General features: G+C 42.8%; 1 protein-coding gene across 1 annotated transcript in view; it reads left to right on the top strand.

Annotated features, from left to right (window-relative positions):
- The first annotated feature begins 7533 nt into the window (after window positions 1-7533).
- The window catches only part of MSANTD1 (Myb/SANT DNA binding domain containing 1), a 39088-nt gene continuing 28752 nt past the window's right edge, over window positions 7534-17869 (top strand). The window contains exon 1 of the mRNA XM_048941949.1: window positions 7534-7644. Coding sequence (XP_048797906.1) covers window positions 7629-7644 — 16 coding nt within the window. The 5' untranslated portion in view covers window positions 7534-7628. The remainder of the gene's footprint in view (window positions 7645-17869) is intronic.

Below are 17869 nucleotides of genomic sequence, written 5' to 3'. Positions count from 1 at the left end.
ACTGCTTAGCTTGTGTTCAGCCAGGCACCAACAAACGCCCCAAAATCCTTTTCCTCTGCACAGACTTCTAGTCACTGTGTTCAAGCCTGTAATGTTTTCGGGTGTTGTTCTGGACAAAGTGCAGGACCTGGCACTTGGTCTTGTGGAGCTTCTACAAGAGAGTACTGTGGGAGACAGAGTCAAAGGCTTTGCTGAAGTCTAGAAGGACTACATCAACAGCCTTCCCTTGTCCACCTGGACACTTGATCATTGAAGGAGATCAGGTTAGTCGAGCAGGACCTGATTTTTGTGAACTGGTGCTGGCTAAGCCTGATCTCCTGGTTGTCCCGTGCATACCATATGAGCTCACTCAAAATGATCTGTTCCATCATCTACCCTGGCACCAAGCTCAGGCTGACCGGCCCGTAGTTCCTCAGATCCTCCTCACAGCCCTACTTGTAGATGGGAATCACATTGTCAGTACCTGGAACCTCTCCAGTTGACTAGGAACAGATAGATAAGTGGAAAGCAGTTTGACAGTCACACCTAGCAGCCCCCTCAGCACTCTCAGGCGGATCCCATCTGGCCCTGTGGACTTGTGACAGTTTGAAAAAGGTTTCCATGATTGTTTGCTCTATCATATTCCCAGGGATCGAGGTAAGGCTGAGCCTGTAGTTCCCCAGATATGTCTTACTAGTAAGAGGTCTAGGTTTAACTCCAGCTTAGCTTTCCTAAGTTGATCCTTACATGCTTGGACAGGTTGGCTGCAACAGAGCATCTAAATCCAAATTTGCATATCTGAAGTCACATGAATTTTATTGAAAACGAGCGAAATGAGATGTTTTTTACTCTGCAAGTAGTTAAGCTACAGAGCTCTTTGCCAAAATTGTGGCTGTTGGAATACTAAGGGTTCAGAGAGCTTCAAAAGGAGACCAGACAAGATCAAAGAGTACACTACTGCAGATTATTAAACACACAGGAAACACATCTGTCTTTGGAAGTCCCTGGGCAATGAATGGCTGAAGGCCAAGAGATTACTTTGGGAAATTCTCTGATATGTTTCTTCTGTTCTTATATACATCTCCAGGTGACTGCTTTCAGCATTTGTTAGAGACAGGACACTGAACCTGACTCTTTCTGACAAAGTAACATCTGATTCCTTTGTGCTGAATGGAGAGTGCAAGTTTGGATATCGCAGAAGCTCCTTCCAGTTCTTCGTTCCTTTTACTTTCGAAATTGAAATAATCTCGTTCCCTCCTTTGGCTTTTGACTTATGTACTTATACCTCTATAGCAAGCATATCTTGGCCAGAGACAGAGGCAGTACTACTGTTGCCTAAAGAAGTTTCAGGCCCCTTCACATATGAGCAATTCTTCTGCACATGACTTAAATGAACTTAAATTTGGCCATTTCATCTTTGTCAGCTGGTAAAGAGGGAGAGAAAATCACATTCAACCGACGTACATCTGTGCCTGCTAGAAAGCTTATCTGCAGAAGCAAAACTTTGTATTTACTTACTTATTTTTGCTGACCTAACTTATTTCTTTGAGAAACATACATGTTGAACTGCCTGTGTGGGGTTGCTTCTATGAGAGAACAGTTGCTGGTGTATCTAGATCTGTGAACTGTAGCAGACAGGAAAGAACACAAGACAACAGCATTAGTGGAGAATTACAGAATGATTTTTCAAGAGAATGTTCTGGGGTAAGACATGGAGCTTTCATGCATAAAGAAAAAAAGATATAATCTTACAGCTACATCTAGATTCATGCTTGAGTTGAAAATTTAGCTGTTTCTTCAAAGAACAGAAGTTTTCAATGCCATTGTAAGCATTCACTTGTATGCTGGCCTAATGCATCTGGATGACACAATGAAACATACGCATCTTTTTTCTCCTGTCTTCCCAGTCCTGTAAGAACTTTGGGTTTCTAGAAGGATTCTGGAGATCAACTGCAATGCAAATCAGGGTATGCCAGAACATATTTATCTCGTGTCATTAGCGATAGGACCAGAGGGAATGGTTTCAAGCTACGGCAGGGGAGATTCAGGCTGGACATGAGGAAGTATTACTTTTCAGAAAGGGTGGTCAGGTACTGGAGTGGACTGCCAAGGGAGGTGGTGGAGTCACTGAGCCTGGGGGTGTTCAAGGAAAGGCTGGATGTTGTGATGAGGGACAGGGTTTAGTGGGAGCTACTGGGAATAGGTGAACGGTTGGACTGGATGATCTTTTAGGTCTTTTCCAACCTTGGTGATTCTATGATTCTATATGTGTGTGTATATATATATATCCATATGTAGGGAGGTATAGTAAGGGTTTTGCCATGAGCTTTCAAGTGTTTCAACATCAACTCTGAACAAAATGTTAGAATAACTTTGCAGCCATCCAAATGTAGCACTGCTTTCCACCACATGTGCTGCTGGTTTGGATCTCTGCTTCAATTATCATTCACTGTTCTAAAATGCGAGTTAATTGAGTTTTAGTGCAGTGAAGATGCTGAATCCAGGCTCTTTGAATGGCAATGTGAGGTGAACCCTCACCCCATCCCCACGGGCAATAGGAGCAGGATGACCTGCTGCCATCTGACCCAGCTCCTAGGTGTGAGGTTGGCCCCGCACTGCGCTCGTTAGCACTTGTACCACTGCTACCTTCAGATGCGAGGAGGGAAATGTGGTTGGGGGACCCTTCATAGCAGGTAAAGCCTCAATTCACAGCCAGGTTCTGAACTGATCTCTTCCTCACGTAAAGGCTTTTGTAGCTCTTTCACTTGACTTTGAGCACTCCTGCCTTTCCTCTCTCAGTATTTAGCTTTGACTTTCTTCTCCTTATCTGTCACTGGAGAGTAATTGTCCCTTTCATAAGGACCTTGCTTTGACCTTAAGCAGCAGTTCCTGTGGCACCTGATGTGCATTATGTACTATATATACTGATGAAAGAGCGAGGTACAGTGCTAATGTCTTCCTTGATGTTTCTTTTTTTTTTTTTGTAATCTCTTTCAAGGAGCTCTTTCAGATGGGACATGAAAGCTTTTCCAATTATTATAAAATTCCTTGTGTTTTTTTTTTTTTTTTTAACCCAAAATACAGGCTTATGTTTAGAATAGCTGAGGGAAAAAAGCAATCACCATCTTAGCAGGCTGTATCAGCAATATCCGAGCTGTTATCAGCTCTTGTTTTCTGTCCTTTGGTCTGGGTTTGAATGTGCAATGGGTAATTTGTTATTAAGTGTATACAGAGCCTTTTGTGGGTGCCCACGTACATTCTGCAGCGTGGTTTTTTTTGGTTTGTTTGTTTTCCCAACATGGGATATCTTGCAGGTGAAAGGCAGAAGTTTTTAGGAGTCTGCTCAGAGAGGCTGCAACAGGACGTAGGTACTGGGGAGGGAGCAGCCTGCTTTCAGGGCATGGTTGAGGAGATGAGCACACTGAGACAAAAGAAGAAGACTGCAGAGCTGTCCTGCAGCAGACACCTTTCTGTGTTTGCACCCAGAGGCAGACATGAGCTGCCTGTGGCAGGTCAAGGCCACCTGAAATTAAGAACTGTTCTGTGAGCAGAGGAATGGGGAGGCCCCTGGGCTTTCACCCTTGCTGGAAAGAGGTGGGTGCAGAATGAAACGGGTACAGAATCTGGGCTTTATTTAGCTTACAAGAGGAAAGCTACAAAACTGCCAGTCGTGCATAAAAAGGAAAAAGTAGATGTGTTATTGAGAGTAATGAGCAATGCACATTCTGTAGCAAAATTAGGAATAGGATTGATAGGAGAACTACTGACAAGTGTTACCAGGAAACAGTAAAAAATCACAGCTGGTTTCATGGCCAAACTGTGCAAAATGGCTTGGAAATCTTCAGAGATGAACTCAGTAACGTTGAGAAACAGAACAAAAAGTGGAGTGAAGATGCTGAAGAATACTTGAACGTGGTGTTGGCTCACCAGCCTTTGTCCTGCTCCCTGGCAGACTCAGGCTGCATTTGTTCAAGAGTAACCTGAGAGATGGGAGCCTCTATAGCACCAGATTTTCTTCACCAGGCGAAGAAAATTTGGGGTGTACTGCAAAGCACACTGAAAAATCCTCCTATGTTTGTGCAAAACTAAAATGCAAAGATGCAAAGGAGAAGACAAAATGCAACAAGAAGATTCATGTTCTGCGAAAGTGCAGTACTAGAATCATAGCAAAATCAGCAGGCAGAGAATGTATATGGAGGTGTTCAGTGCTGCACTAAGATAATGTCCAAGTGGGGCTATGGAGGCATCCTCCCTGTGATGTGAGAGAATAAACTCCCTGCAAGTCATGCCAAACAGAAGCTGAATGAAGGTGTGATTGTCATATGGCAAGGACAAAGTAAATGGTACACAGGGGTCCTGGAAAAGCAAGCATGCTTGTATTACAGATAACATGTTAAACACAGAACTACTTAGTATACGTGCAAGCTGAGCCTTCCCAATAAAATGTACAGATTGCTTAGATAGTAGATGTACAAACGAAACAAACTCAAATAACCCATAGAATAGGGAAAACAGCATGATAGGCACAATAGTTCCTTCAGAGTAAAAGTTTCTTTACTCTATACCCATGGGATGCTATGCTTGGTTACCAAGAAATTAAACATGGAAGGACGAAGTACAGAGAAAATGAGCTGTGGTCACTGCTTTTGGAAGGCAGAGTAAAGGTGGCAGCAACGAGGGAGGATGGAGGTAAGTCCTCCAGGGAACTGCGGGACTTCCCATGAAAGCCTCCTTGAGCCAAGGCTTAAGTCTTCAGCAAAGGAGAGACTTCTGCTCCTGATACTGTTTTCTTCTTTTTTCTTTTTCCTTCTGGAAGAAGTGAGGACTGGTGAGTGATCTAAGATTAAAGATGCAGCATTGCAGTTTGGGGGCATTATGTCAGTTGCGAGAGATCAGCCTATAAATTAGAAAAAAGTGAGCTCAGAGGCATTACTAGAAAAGCCATTAATAGAAAAGCCAGATATAATCCTTGATAAAACCATGAACATTTGCCAAGCAAAGGAAATTCCCAGTGTGTATGATAACATAGAGACAGCAGGCAGTGCTCTGAGCATGATAAAAAAATTAAACTCATTACAAGCCAGAGACCTGGGGCAGTGTGTCCTGCAGAGCTAAACAATCATCCCCAGGGAGATCAATTGGCACTGAAAATGAAGCAGCAGCCTTGTTCTGGGGGGGATGCAGGTAAAATACGTAACAGATGATGCCATTTTGCAGGCAGGTGTGCAGCGTGGGCCAGGAGAGGAGGGACAGCTCACAGGAATCCTTCACAGAAGGAGCTGTTACTGCTGCAGCAGGGAATCATCAGCCTGAAAGGGGAACTGAGCTCCTGTTGAGTTGGATGCTGTGCGTAAGTCAGCGTGAAGCTAGAAATACTGGAAGAGAAACGCAGTCAGGAGAAGATAAACAGATGAAATTCAGTGTTGGAGCTGCACACTTATCCCTGCAGAGGGAAGATGTGAACTACGTATATGTAACAAGTTGGGAATAGCATACGGTTGTTAAGACATTAAAAGGCTGTATGTTGCCCTCCTGAACTGATGGGAGAAGTGAAGTGAATGCTGCATTAGGAGAAAAAAGAGATCACTCAGTAATGCATCCAGAGAACCCAGCTTTGCTGTATTTTTCCCAGAGGCTGAAAGACACAGTGAGTAGACTTGCTGCTCTGGGAAACAAAGTGCTTAGAGCTGAGCACATGGGGGAAGATACAGCATCAGGGTTTGGCTCCAGCCAGATGAATGCGGGTTAGGGAAAGGGCCTGCACCAGAGGGCAGTGGGCATGGAACAGGCTGTCCAGGGCAGTGGACACAGCCCCGAGCTGTTGGAGCTCAAGGAGCATTTGAACAATGCTTTCAGACACAAGTTTTGGTTAGTCCTGTATGGAGCCAGGAGTTGGACTCAATGATCTTCACGGGTCCCTTCCAATAGAGCTGCTGTGCAAGTGGCAGAATCTCTTCTGGCTTCTTAGTTTGGAGATGAAAATATGGTCACATGCTTTGTCATCTCATGCAATGGAATTACCACACAGCACTCCTTGGAGATGCCAATCCCTGCAAACCATGCTGTCTGACACCACACTTTGCACAGGCAGGGCAGTCACAGAGAAGATATAAATGTATGACCAATCCCTAGCTCAGGCTCATGGTCTCCTCTGCTTGCTGTCAGCAAAGCCAGCCCTGGCAACGCCTTGGGCCTTGCCCCCACTTGTTTCCAGCTGGCACTGCAGCTCTGGGAAGGCTGCTGTTGTAAAATTCTTTGATACGAGTACTCTTTGATATGGGGAAAACCTACCAGGAGTACTAAGTGGTGGGAGAGAGGTGGCAGAGGGAATAAGACCCAAGAATTAGATGAAGGCAGCACCCTTTGATCTCTGTGCCGGCTGGCTTCTTTCTAGGACCTGAGCCAGTTTGCAAGGGTTGTCTGCCAGGTATTGCTATCTATATTCTTAGTTCCCCACAAGCAAATCTTGCCCACAGGATTAATTCAAGTTTCTCCCATTTACATTCTGTTTTCTTTTATTTAGCCTGGTTTGAGTTGCCTAGTGGCTTCCAGTACTCTGTGCTCAGAGCAGCTAACCTTGCTGCTGAGCGGCGAGACCCCCAGATGGTGACCCAGGGACTGGGGCACAAATCACAAGGGGGGTTGGGTTGGGTTGGGTTTGCGTAAGTCCAACCTCTCTTGGGTCCTGAGTCACTGGTGGGCTGCTGCAGGCTGAGCTGAGGCATGCTGCTTGTGGTTGGGACAGTCCTCATGTGAGCTGTGCAGTCAAACCCAGAGCAACATTGCTTTGGAGTTTGGGGAATTTTGCCTCTGGCTTCAATCAGTGTTCACAAGTCCTGTTAGACCTGAATCACTGCAATCCCTGACTCTGCTTCGAAAGCGTCAGGAGAAAAGAATGGTTCCCAAAGCTGATATGTGATAGATTTGTCTCTTCAGAATACTGCTTACGCAGATTTTTGGCTTTAGAAGAGGATGGGTTTGTGGGCTGTAGTTCCTAGTGTCCTCTCTTACTGCTCTGTACTCACACCCTTCTGCTGCAATGGGAACCTCATGTGGGGCTGTATTACAAATACTGAAGACTTTAGCACATGCAGTTTCCCATCCATTCTCAACATCAGCTACTGGCTGCTGGGTCACATCTGCAATTAAAGTTGCATTTCTTTGGCTGAAGTTATACTTTGAAATCTGTTTAATTACGGTGCTTTAAAATCATTGTTGGAGACTCTTCTCTCTGTTTTAACTGAGATCTGAATTACACTGATATTCTGTTGCAAAGCTGAGTCTGTTAAAGGGTGTCCACATGGGTTTGCAATTGGTTTCAATAAATGGAATTAAAACCAGATTTTGCTGAAATTGCAGCAAATTTTAATGCAAACAGGGCCTCGGCAAGCCTGCAAATTCCCTCAGTTCCTCTGCATTTCCCTCCTGTGCGACACTTCAACCTTTTCCTGTGTTTCAACTCACAATGAACCAGTCTGCAGGTTCTCCAGTATCCACTCTTTCCTGAAACAATCAACCTCCTTTGAGTTTAGCAGCCTCTCCCCTGTCCCTGACTGGCTCCTGCGCTTCCAATCAGGCACAGAGGAAACATTTAAACACTCAGCCCCTCTGCCTTGCCTCCCTGGCTCTGCTCAGAGCAGGATTCAGCCATGCAGCTCAGCCCAGGTAAGGCCCCGCTTCAATCTGCATTGCTGCCACGTTGCCATGTCTGAAAGATTATTCCCTCAAAGCGCCTTGATTTACTATTATGTATATGTTTTTTGCCTCCTCTCTGCACAAAGTGGAGAAGAGCCCAACACTCTGCTCAGTGCCTGGGGGCAGCAGCACAGGGCGAGCAGCTCTGGCAATGGCAGTCCTCATGGCAGCAAAACCATGGGGACACACACCTCCCACCAAAGCCTTTCCCTTCCCATATCCTGCTGACTTACCATGAGGGCTGAGTATTGTTCCCCGTGCCCACGAGTCACCCAACTTGGCGTGCAGGATCCTGAGCTGCAGGACAGTTTTTCCAAGTTGTTTGTTTTGAAAGCTCTTAAGAGCAGTATGCTATCAGCTGAGGTTTCTAATTAACTCTGAATAGCTAGGCTGCTGCCACTCAAGTATAATTCTCATTAGCATCTCGGCTAACAAGCTTCAGTGTTTGCCCTCCTAATTAGCTTCTAGTTATGCGTCTTTCCCTATCCCGAGATGTGCTGTTGTTAATTGTAGTTTCAACTGCTTTTACAGCAAAAAGAGACTGCTTGCAGTGCTGTTTTATACAGCCCGATACAGATCAGTACCCAGGGTTGCAGCTGTGGATTTGTTATCTGCCTGTACGTGTGTGTCTACATGGTATGATCACACAAACAGGAGAGGGCAGAGCTTTTAAAATGCAATAGGAAATGTCTTAGACCGGTGGAGCGATCTCAAATGAGTCTGCTTAAAGCAGACCACAACTTTCACAGCTAACGCTGTGGGAATCACTTTCCAATTTCTGGTGCAGCTGTCCACACAAGTGCTGCATTTCTGTGTCCGTGGGTTTCCATGCATTTGCCAGTGCCCTGCAAAGCGCCTCGTTGATGCTGAGCTTAGAAAGCGAGTGTATTTGTGTGTTGCCCCGACAGAGCGTATGTGAGGTTAGCTATTCCTTCTGGCTGCTGGCTTCAGGATGGTATTTCTGTGAAATGCTCTTAGCATGGTTTAATGTATGCTGTGGGTTGCATTAACCCCTCAGTACCTGCAGCTGGGGAATACCCAGAGCACCCTGGGTGGAAGCAGCACTCTGCAGCTCTGTAGCAGGCTGATGTGCTCAGCAGGGTGTGGGGGCACAGGGTTCCACTAGAGCAGGATGAAGCATGCAGATGAGGAGAGATACGTCCTACAAGTTTCACCAAATACCTGGAGTTATCCATTCGCAGTCCCACCAAATATATCTACTCTCTGCAAGCTTCCAAATTACATAGTTTCCCAAATAGGGGAGAAAGTATTGCTGTTTGTGAATCTTCACCAGTGGGCTTCTCCTTCAGGCATTTTCAGAGACCTTCTGTTACCACTTTTTCTCAATGGAAACCTGCTTTTTTCTCAGGATTCTAAATTTGGTTTAAGTAAGTGATAAAACATGAGATAATGGCCTTAAGTGGTGCCGGGGAGGTTTGGATTGGATAATAGGGAAAATTTCTCCTCAGGAAGAGTGGTAAAGTATTGGAACAGATTGCCCAAGGGACGTGGTGGGGTCACCATCCCTGGAGGCGTTCAAGAAATGTGGAGATGTGGCACTGAGGGACGTGGTCTAGAGTGGTCACAGGCACAGGCTGGCAGTTGAACTGGATGATCTTATTGGTCTTTCCAGCCTTAATGTTTCTATGAATCTGATCCAGGTAGGACAGGAGGGCAGCGTGAAATAAATCTCAATTTTAGTGTAGGGTGTGCAAATCCATCTGTTTTGGTAACTGTTTCCTGCTTTTTGTTTTCTAAACTGAGAAATAAGGTCTCTCTTTTTTTTTTTTTTATAGTATTTTTAAGAGAACTCATGTAACCCTGTGATGTTTCACCAAACTCTGGTTCTAGAGGACCTGTGCAAGAACATCCTTGCAGCCCAACAGAGTCCTTTTAAAGCGGTGCACAGACACAAGAGCTGCCCAGGGCTTTAGGGAGAAATCCTGCTAATTACAGTGCTTTGCTTTATAACCCATTGAAACGCATTGCTGACATTAATAGCAATAGATTTAATTAGACCTAGGTCTTTCAAATTTAATCGCTTTAGAAAAAAGTGCAAGCACTTTGATGGGCCTGAGCAAGTCAAAGGGATGGGGAATATGTTTACATAATGACAGTTGCATGTTCATTTGCTTTTGTTCATTTAAGATTCAAACTTTTGGACATAAATTACTCATTAGTTTTTTTAGCTGAAAAAAGTGACCAGAATTTAGAACAAAACCCTTTATGAGAAGCTGATTTCCTTGATCCAGCTGCTTACATCCAGCTAATGTGTTGGGAAATAGAAGGAATGATGGTGAGCAAATCTCAGTGTTTGAATTAATTTCAGTTACTTAGTGAAGAAGCATATTTAAATGAACTGTCTAACCTCTTTTATCTGCCAGACTGAATTCCAAATCACAAGTATGCCATTTGCTGCGCAGTTCTTTAACATTGCTACTTGCAGATGGCGGCCTCAAGTGAAGCACCCTCCCTTGACTGAGCTTGTTTTAGAAGCTTTAAAGTAGAAGTTGAGTATTGGAGAAAAAAGAGATTTCAAGTGAGGAATCTGTAGTTTATGTATTAAATACAGATTAAGGCAGGGAATTAATCAAAGGCAGCAGAAAGAAATCAGAACAACGTGTTCTAATGGTAAAGGAGAGAAAGATGCAAAGCATTTAAGATAAAGCTGGCGGATGCATGGTTGTCCAAACACTGGGGGACTCTGCCCTCAAAAAGGAACAAAACCCCTATTTTAGATCAAAATTCTCCAGATGCTGCCAATGTGTTCCTGTGAGTCATCAGACAATCAATATATTTTACTGCAGAACACACATAAGGGCTGCTCCAAAAGTAAAGCCTCCTATTTTATTCTGCCGGCTCACAATGTCAGAGGCAGATGGTGCGGGGATGGCAGTAGAGTTTGGACCTTCCCATCAATATTACCTTATGCTGATGATTGGCTTCAACATGCTGAAATGTCTCAAAGTTTGTGTCGGATGGGTCCCACAAGTGCTCAGTGTGGAGCACACTGCCCATCTTGGCTGGACTGTCCTGCAACAACCACCATGTAGTCCGGTAATTGGTGCCTTCTGACTTCTGTCGGTTCAAACCAATGAAAGGGGTGTGTGGCCAACAATTTCCCAGCAATGGCACTGACACAGGAGCTGTGAAACTGTGTGTCATCTCCGCAGGTGCAGATTTTTATGAGCGTGGCATGCAGACTCTTCTTCATTGCTGCTGAAAATGCGCAGCTAATGGTGGTGACTATGTTGAATAACAGTTTTGTAGCTGAGAATTTGCTCTATCAAATAGTGTTATTGTGCTCTTCATCTCTGTAGTTTCCATGGAAATGAATAGGAGGCATTAATTTCAGAGCGACCTATGTATTCTGTGCTTTTTAGGAGGCCCCCAGTTTGTGAGGGTTTCAGCATTCTTCATGTTCCAGATAAAGACTCCTCAGAAGACTTGAGATTGTGCTGTAGCTGCTCTACTGTCCTCAGAAATTTTTAATTTGTAAAACTGAACATGTAGGACTTCTCATGATCTCTGTCCTTTTGAACATGGTCTGCCTTGAGTATTTTGTGTCATCAAAGCAGCTTATATGTCACTTGCCTATTGTCAAAAGTGACAATTATTTTTCTTAGTTTGACTGTTAGCTTAATTGGTGCCATGAACTTTTTGTTAAGGCAAGCAATAAATTATATGCTGGCATAGAAAAATGGTGATAAAGCACCATCTATGCTGACAGTGTAGAAAGAATAACGTTGAAATAACTCATAAACAAACTGGTTGAGTAGGTTCCTACATGGACCAGATAGAGCCCTGACTCCCCCAAATTAAGTAAATGTTCATGAGATTTTTGAATCTGAAAACTGAGGGGATTTCAAAACCCTAATTCCTTCTTCTAACAAGTCTGTGATCCAGGCCATTTCTTACAGCAGAACTGCCTTTTTGCATAGATTGTTAGAGAGGGCATCCCCTTAATTATTTATACTATACATACCAGGTGTGCTGATTAAGAAATTTCCCTTGAGGCTCCAGAAGGAAATGAATTCCTAATAAATGCATGAGATACTGGAACAATGCTAGAATCTCCTGGATGAAAATCAGTCATCTGTGTCACTGATTCTTCTTACGGAGGTTTTAAAAACTGTAACAGAAACTAAGCTTCTTACACTTGTCATCCAAAGTGTATCAGAGGTGTCAGGAAATTGTCCTTCCAGGGAATTGGGAAACAAGGAAAGAATATGGTTAAGAGAGTCCATTTCTTATCTCTAAGAGATGTGGAGGTGGGTGTGTTGATATTGGTGGTGAATGAGCTCATAATTAGTATTATTGCAGAGTGATGACTGAAACATAGTCTAAAGCCATCTGGGAAATTCTCTGTATCAAAACAGAGGACTCTGTTTTGGAAATATGGACTCTTCCTTTCTTGGCAAGTGCAACAGTTTTATTTGGAAGAGAGCTTTGTATTTGTCTGAGACATATTTCTATCAGGAGTTCATTCAGTCCAAGGAAAGAAAGGACCTTTGCCTGCATAACAGAAGGAGAAATGGCAATGACAGTAACGCTAGGGTCATAAGAGCAGGGGACTGAATTTGATGGGGCAGCAGAGAAAGTGATGGATGAGTGTGAAACAGATTGTTTAACAGGAAGAAGACAACATCCATTTTAACCAAGAGCGATGCGTGGTGATCGGGACCAACACAGTTTTCTCATGCTAAGAAAAAAATCTGTTCAGTGAAATGATTGCAGAATGTACAGAAATGATTCTTATGATTTTGTAGTTAAAAGGAACTGAAGTTAACTCCTTAACTGTAGTTAAAAGGCTGAAAGAGTGAGGTACTGGCAGAGAAACTGAGGACGTTATTATAGGAGCTCAAAGAATTATTTTGCTTCTGTTAAAAGGCTTGAGCTGGTATTGTTAAATAGAAGAGCAGAGAGATGTTAGGAGTAAAAAGGTATTTTCAGAAAGTGGAGATCGAGTCTGAACAGAGAAAACAGAAAAGAGCATACATTCTGGCAAGTTAAACAAGGCAAGTTAAACAAGGCAGGTAAAATCGATTTTGAGGAACAACTTGCCATACTCAGAACTTCTTCAAATACACAAGAGTAGAAACCTGTCAATCTGTTTGCTTGGTAAATGATTGCAGTGTAATAAGAACACTCAAAGAACATCAGTCTGTTACGTAAAGGCTAAATAAATCTTTGCTTTACTGATCATTATGAAGGAAATCACAGAGCCTTCTCTTCTGAAGCTTTTGTATCTGGAAGAGTCTAAAGAACTGTTCTAAATCAAAGTGGCAACAGGACAAGTTTAGAACAAACTGCAAAATGCATAACTATTGATAAAAATAGGTGGTAGCCATGGTTGCCACCCAAGGCTCCCAAATGAAGAGTTGTCAAACAGTTTTTTTTTAATATGAATTAAATAACTGTTGTGGCAAGTGATGATGGCAAATGTGATGCTTAAGGAGCTCTGTACACTGGTAAATCTAACCTTCCTTGGGCAAACTTTTGGAAGCTTAAATGAAGTCTTGAATTTGCAGAGTAACTATGACATATTGGATAAATGCCAAAATAGATTTTGTAGAAGGAAGCTGTCACAGATCTGTGTATTTTGGTGCCCATGGGTAGGGGTGATTTGGTTGGTAAGGTATAGTTGCACTTGCAAAGTTCCTTACCAATGACCATCAAACCTGCTAAGTTCTCAAAAAGGGAAAGTTGTCATGCAGTTTTGATCTGGTTATGGTTCTAGTTAGCTAGAAATGAAATAAACAAGCCCAGAGGGTAGGAAATGAATCATCAGTTTTCCAAATGCAGGGAAGTCTCTAGCTACAAAAATCCTTGTTGGTACCTTTTATCTACCCATGCTTTAAAAAAGAAAGGAGAGAGAAAAATGTTACCTGCAAGAATTATTTAAGGTAGTTAGAAGTAAAAATTTCTGTGAAAATGACTGAATATTCTCCATTTTCTCACTCAAGCTAGAAAACTGTGAAGTAGCACACAAGAGGGAAATGGAACCTATGCATCCATGGAGATGAAGGCACTCAGGAAAAATATATTGGTGTTACTGTGAATTGTTCTTTGAAAGTATCAACTCAATCATTAGTAGTGATCATGAAGATACATGGGATGTTAAGACTTCACACTCACACAAAAAATCAGATTGTGTAAATCCATGATAAGCCCAAGCATGTGACAGCTATCATGAATACAGTCAAGGTAGAAATGGTACACAGAAAAACTGCAAGAATGGTCATAGATAGAGTGGCTTCCTGTCTGGAGAACTTAAACACAGGGTTGGAAAGGACCTGTGTGGTCATAGTGTCCAGTCCTGTCTACCACTGGCACTGTCATATATATGTATTTCTATATCTTTATCAAATGTTGCCATAGGATTCTGATTTGAATGCAACAAACTTGTCCAGTTCTGCTAAATCTTCAGTAGGTAGCTGCTCTTCATTTGTTTCTATGACCTATAATTGTTGGGAGAGAGGAATTAAATGATTCACAGTTAATTTCTGTCATGGAATAACTAAGCAAGCAAACAAACAAACAAACAAAAACAACAAAAGAAAACTCCTATAATGATAGTTAAGTGTTCTTTTGTTGGATTGATTGGTTTTCCTTACAGAGATACTGCCGTGACCCATGGAGAAACCATGGAGAAAACACTATCAGCACTGATGTTTCTTCTTTGAAGCACACATTTATCTTGGAGATTCCCAGTCCCAGAAAAGATACCTATTTGAATCAAAGCAAATGTTTAATTTGATGCATTAGTTTCAGAGGCTGGGCTCATATCCTGAGTCTATTTCCTGACTAGGGACTGTCAGCTTTTCGAGGTCTGCAGCCAACACCTGTTCTCTAGCATGTGTGGAGCACCTTTGATTACTGATCTGGATAGAAATGTAAACTAAAGGGGGTATTTCTTCAGATTTTGTTTGTAACTTGCCACCACAGAAGTGACTGGATTATTGATGAAGGAGTTCTCATTGCTGATGTGAATGGAGGTCTCACCAAGAATATATCCCTAAGAGCTGGGGCCTGAGTGTTTGAGGATGTAGGATGGCATGAAGGTACAGGATGGTGGGTGTTGTAGGAATGCTATACAGGAGGGTAGATTTTCTTACGGATCTTTGCTTCATTGTTTGTTTATTTAAATGACAGCCATGGGTCTGAGAAAACAGATTACACCAAAGTGTTAAGACTTAATGCTGAGCCGAAACAGGAGGGATATAGGACAATGCTAGCATGTTTGCCACTGAATAAAGGAGTGAGGGTGGTGGTACTGTACCAGTTTTGGGATTGGGTAGCAGGTGTTGCTGGAAGAGCACACTGTGTATTGGCATATGGCGTAATTAATTTCTGGATACTTAAATAATATGTGTGGTGCAAGCAGGATTGGTCAGCGTTGTTTTCCAAACAGCAAAAGCAATGCTAAACTTTGTAAGGCTCCCAAACCACTGCAAATATGGAAAATATGGAAAAAAATGGCTGCAAGTCAATGAAGATACAGTCTATAGTCTATTTTAATTCTATTCTATATATTCTGTATATTTATATAGATATAAATATATATATATTTATATATATTTAGAATATTCTAAATATTCTATATTTTAATTATAGTCTAATTTAATTTCTGTTCAGCCGTGTACTTCTTCCTCATACAAGTTTCCCCAGCCATTTTCTGATGCTCTAGATTATAGGATATTGAACTCCACCAGCAGGTGTCTTCAGAGCTGTGGGAGTCCAGTGAGCAGGTTGTGTTCATTGGCAGAGATTTCTAAATGATCACTTTCTTAAGGTGAGTGGAAACTCTGTCTAAAAGTCACTGGTGTGGAGCAGTGCTGGATGTTAGCTGTCGCTTTCTTCTTTTGTGGGAGGAGGTTTAGTGGAACTTGCTGCTCACTTTTAATGCTGTTGATAAGCTAATAATTGTGTCGCTGAGATCAGCCTGAATTTAAATCAAAATCTTGTGTTGGCCTTTTTTTTTTTCTTTCCTAAATGGGCCTGAAACAAATCCTGCAGCTCTTATCCACACCTAACTACAAAATTATCTTGACAAATATCTAAAATGAATTGCAAGTACTGCCATTTACCCAGCCTGCTCATCTGTCCTGTTTTAGAGCCAAATACCCTCCTATTTCATCAAAAGTGTCACTTTTCTACCACATAGCTTCTATTTTTAAGGTTAGTATATTTCGATGAGATTAAAATGTGCACATTTTCTCAAATGGCTAACCTGCCATCTCCAAATAAATGCTTCTTGTCCTCTGCTTTTCTCAAACACATATTTGAAGAATTGGAAGAAACAACAAAATTGAAGAAAATCAGGCTCAGCGTATTTAGAAGCACGTGTGTATACATGCTCTTTAATAATAAACGTGCTCTTTTGTACTAATTAATCATAGAGGGAGCTGTTACTTAAACTGTGTTGGTTTGTGATGAAAACACGTTGACCAACAGCTACTTTAAAAATTCCTGTAAGAAATCTTTTAATTATGATTTTGCAGCTAAATGATTTTTGTTTGAGGATGAAGGGGGTGCAGGAAGCTAGACAGAGGGCAGAATGGGTTGTAAAACTGCAGAAATTTTCAACAGTGTTGCATTATGGAGTCTTAATCTGTTTAACAGTTGAGGAGTCCAGCCTGTTTTTAGTCTCAGCTTAAACAAAGAAAAATTCAAGGTAAAAGGACCTTGATGATGATATTAGAGATTTGGTTTGACTTTTTAACCTAAGTAAGGAGTTATTTAAAACTTCAAGTGATCAGAACTGATGCATCCCTGATGATTTCAGGGGAGTAACACTGACTTATATCAGATGAACATCTGTCCCATCAGGTTATGCAAAAGAAAAGCCCGAGTTTAATTCACTGTAAAATAACGAGGTGTTCAGCTTAACTGCACAGCTGTGTTTCCTTGTCTTTAGAGCACTGACTTGCCACGCAACCCTAAAAACTTGGTTATGTGTCTTAGGCTACAATTGTGGGCCCACTCCTTTCCTTTGACCAAAATTCCAGCCTTGCCTCTTCAACATACCCAAATCTGCCTGGCTCTTGCATTGACATGGAAAATTTTGCATCCCCTGAGCTCCTGCAGGAACTGTAGAGATGAAACTGACTGCCTTGGTCACCGATTATCATTTGCCAGGCTCTTAGCATTTGAGCCAGTATATCTATTTTTGTGTCTGCTGCCAGCTAACAGCTTCCACCCTCCAGACACTAATCCCTGCAATTCCTTCTGTGCTTGCTTCCAGATCTTGTTCCCTCCGTGAAACTTGTCTGCTGACCTCTCTGTGCTGCTATCTATTGTTGTTCCTGGGTGCCTTTCTCCCACCCCTTCCCTGTTCCAGCTTTCTTGCTGCATCCCACGAGCAGGTCCCACACTTACAAGCTCTAAACCCAGCCCGGGGAGTCAAACCTGCCCTGTTGCCAAAGCCTCAGCTCACAGCCGTGTGCTCGCTGCTTAAGATACAAATGATTGGTGTGGTGGTTTTTGTATAATAACGTAGTGGTTGTAATACTTCTCTCAGAAGTGGTTGAATTTGGGTTTGGGTTCTCTTTCTCCTGAGGGATATTCAAATCCACCTGTCCCTTCCCAGGCTGTAGGCAACCTCTCAGCCCTTCCTATTGAAGTTGTGCCACTTCAGTTGTGCTGAGAGGATTCATGCAGCCAGAAAGGAGAAGCAAGTGGGAGCCTGACTGCAGCTTACCAGTAGGGACCTCCCCTGAACAGAGGTGGGGAGCAGGTATCTGGCATCATTCCCAAACCTGCTTACTAAACATTTTGTGTAAAAACATCTCTGGATAAAAATCAAAACTAGCCCTGGAGGCAGAGTCCAAACCCAGCACCTATCTGAGCAGGGAGAAGTTGAAACCGCGTTGCCCTGGCGGCAGGTGCTGTTTTCATGCCACCCCAACCACTCCCTCCTCCTCCAGCCATGTCTTTAAATGAAAGCTGGGGTGGCTGCGCTCTCAAACTGACTCCAGAGCCATGCTGAGGAGTCTTAGCTGTGCTCAGGACTTGTCAGTCTCAAGTGGGCTTTTGTGTGCCTGAGTGGTAAGGATGTTCAGCTCAGCCAAAATGGTGAGATCTCAGCATGGAGTAAGAAAAACCTGAGGTACACGAATACCTTCTTCTGGTGAAAAATCTGGGTACCTGTGGACTCTCAGGCACCTAAACTGTTACTTTCTCGGAGCAGGGG

This window comes from Lagopus muta, chromosome 4 (assembly GCF_023343835.1).
Source record: "Lagopus muta isolate bLagMut1 chromosome 4, bLagMut1 primary, whole genome shotgun sequence".
In the NCBI taxonomy this organism is placed as follows: Eukaryota; Metazoa; Chordata; class Aves; order Galliformes; family Phasianidae; genus Lagopus; species Lagopus muta.
The sequence above is the reverse complement of the archived record's forward strand: the minus strand, read 5'-3'. Positions and strand labels throughout refer to the sequence as shown.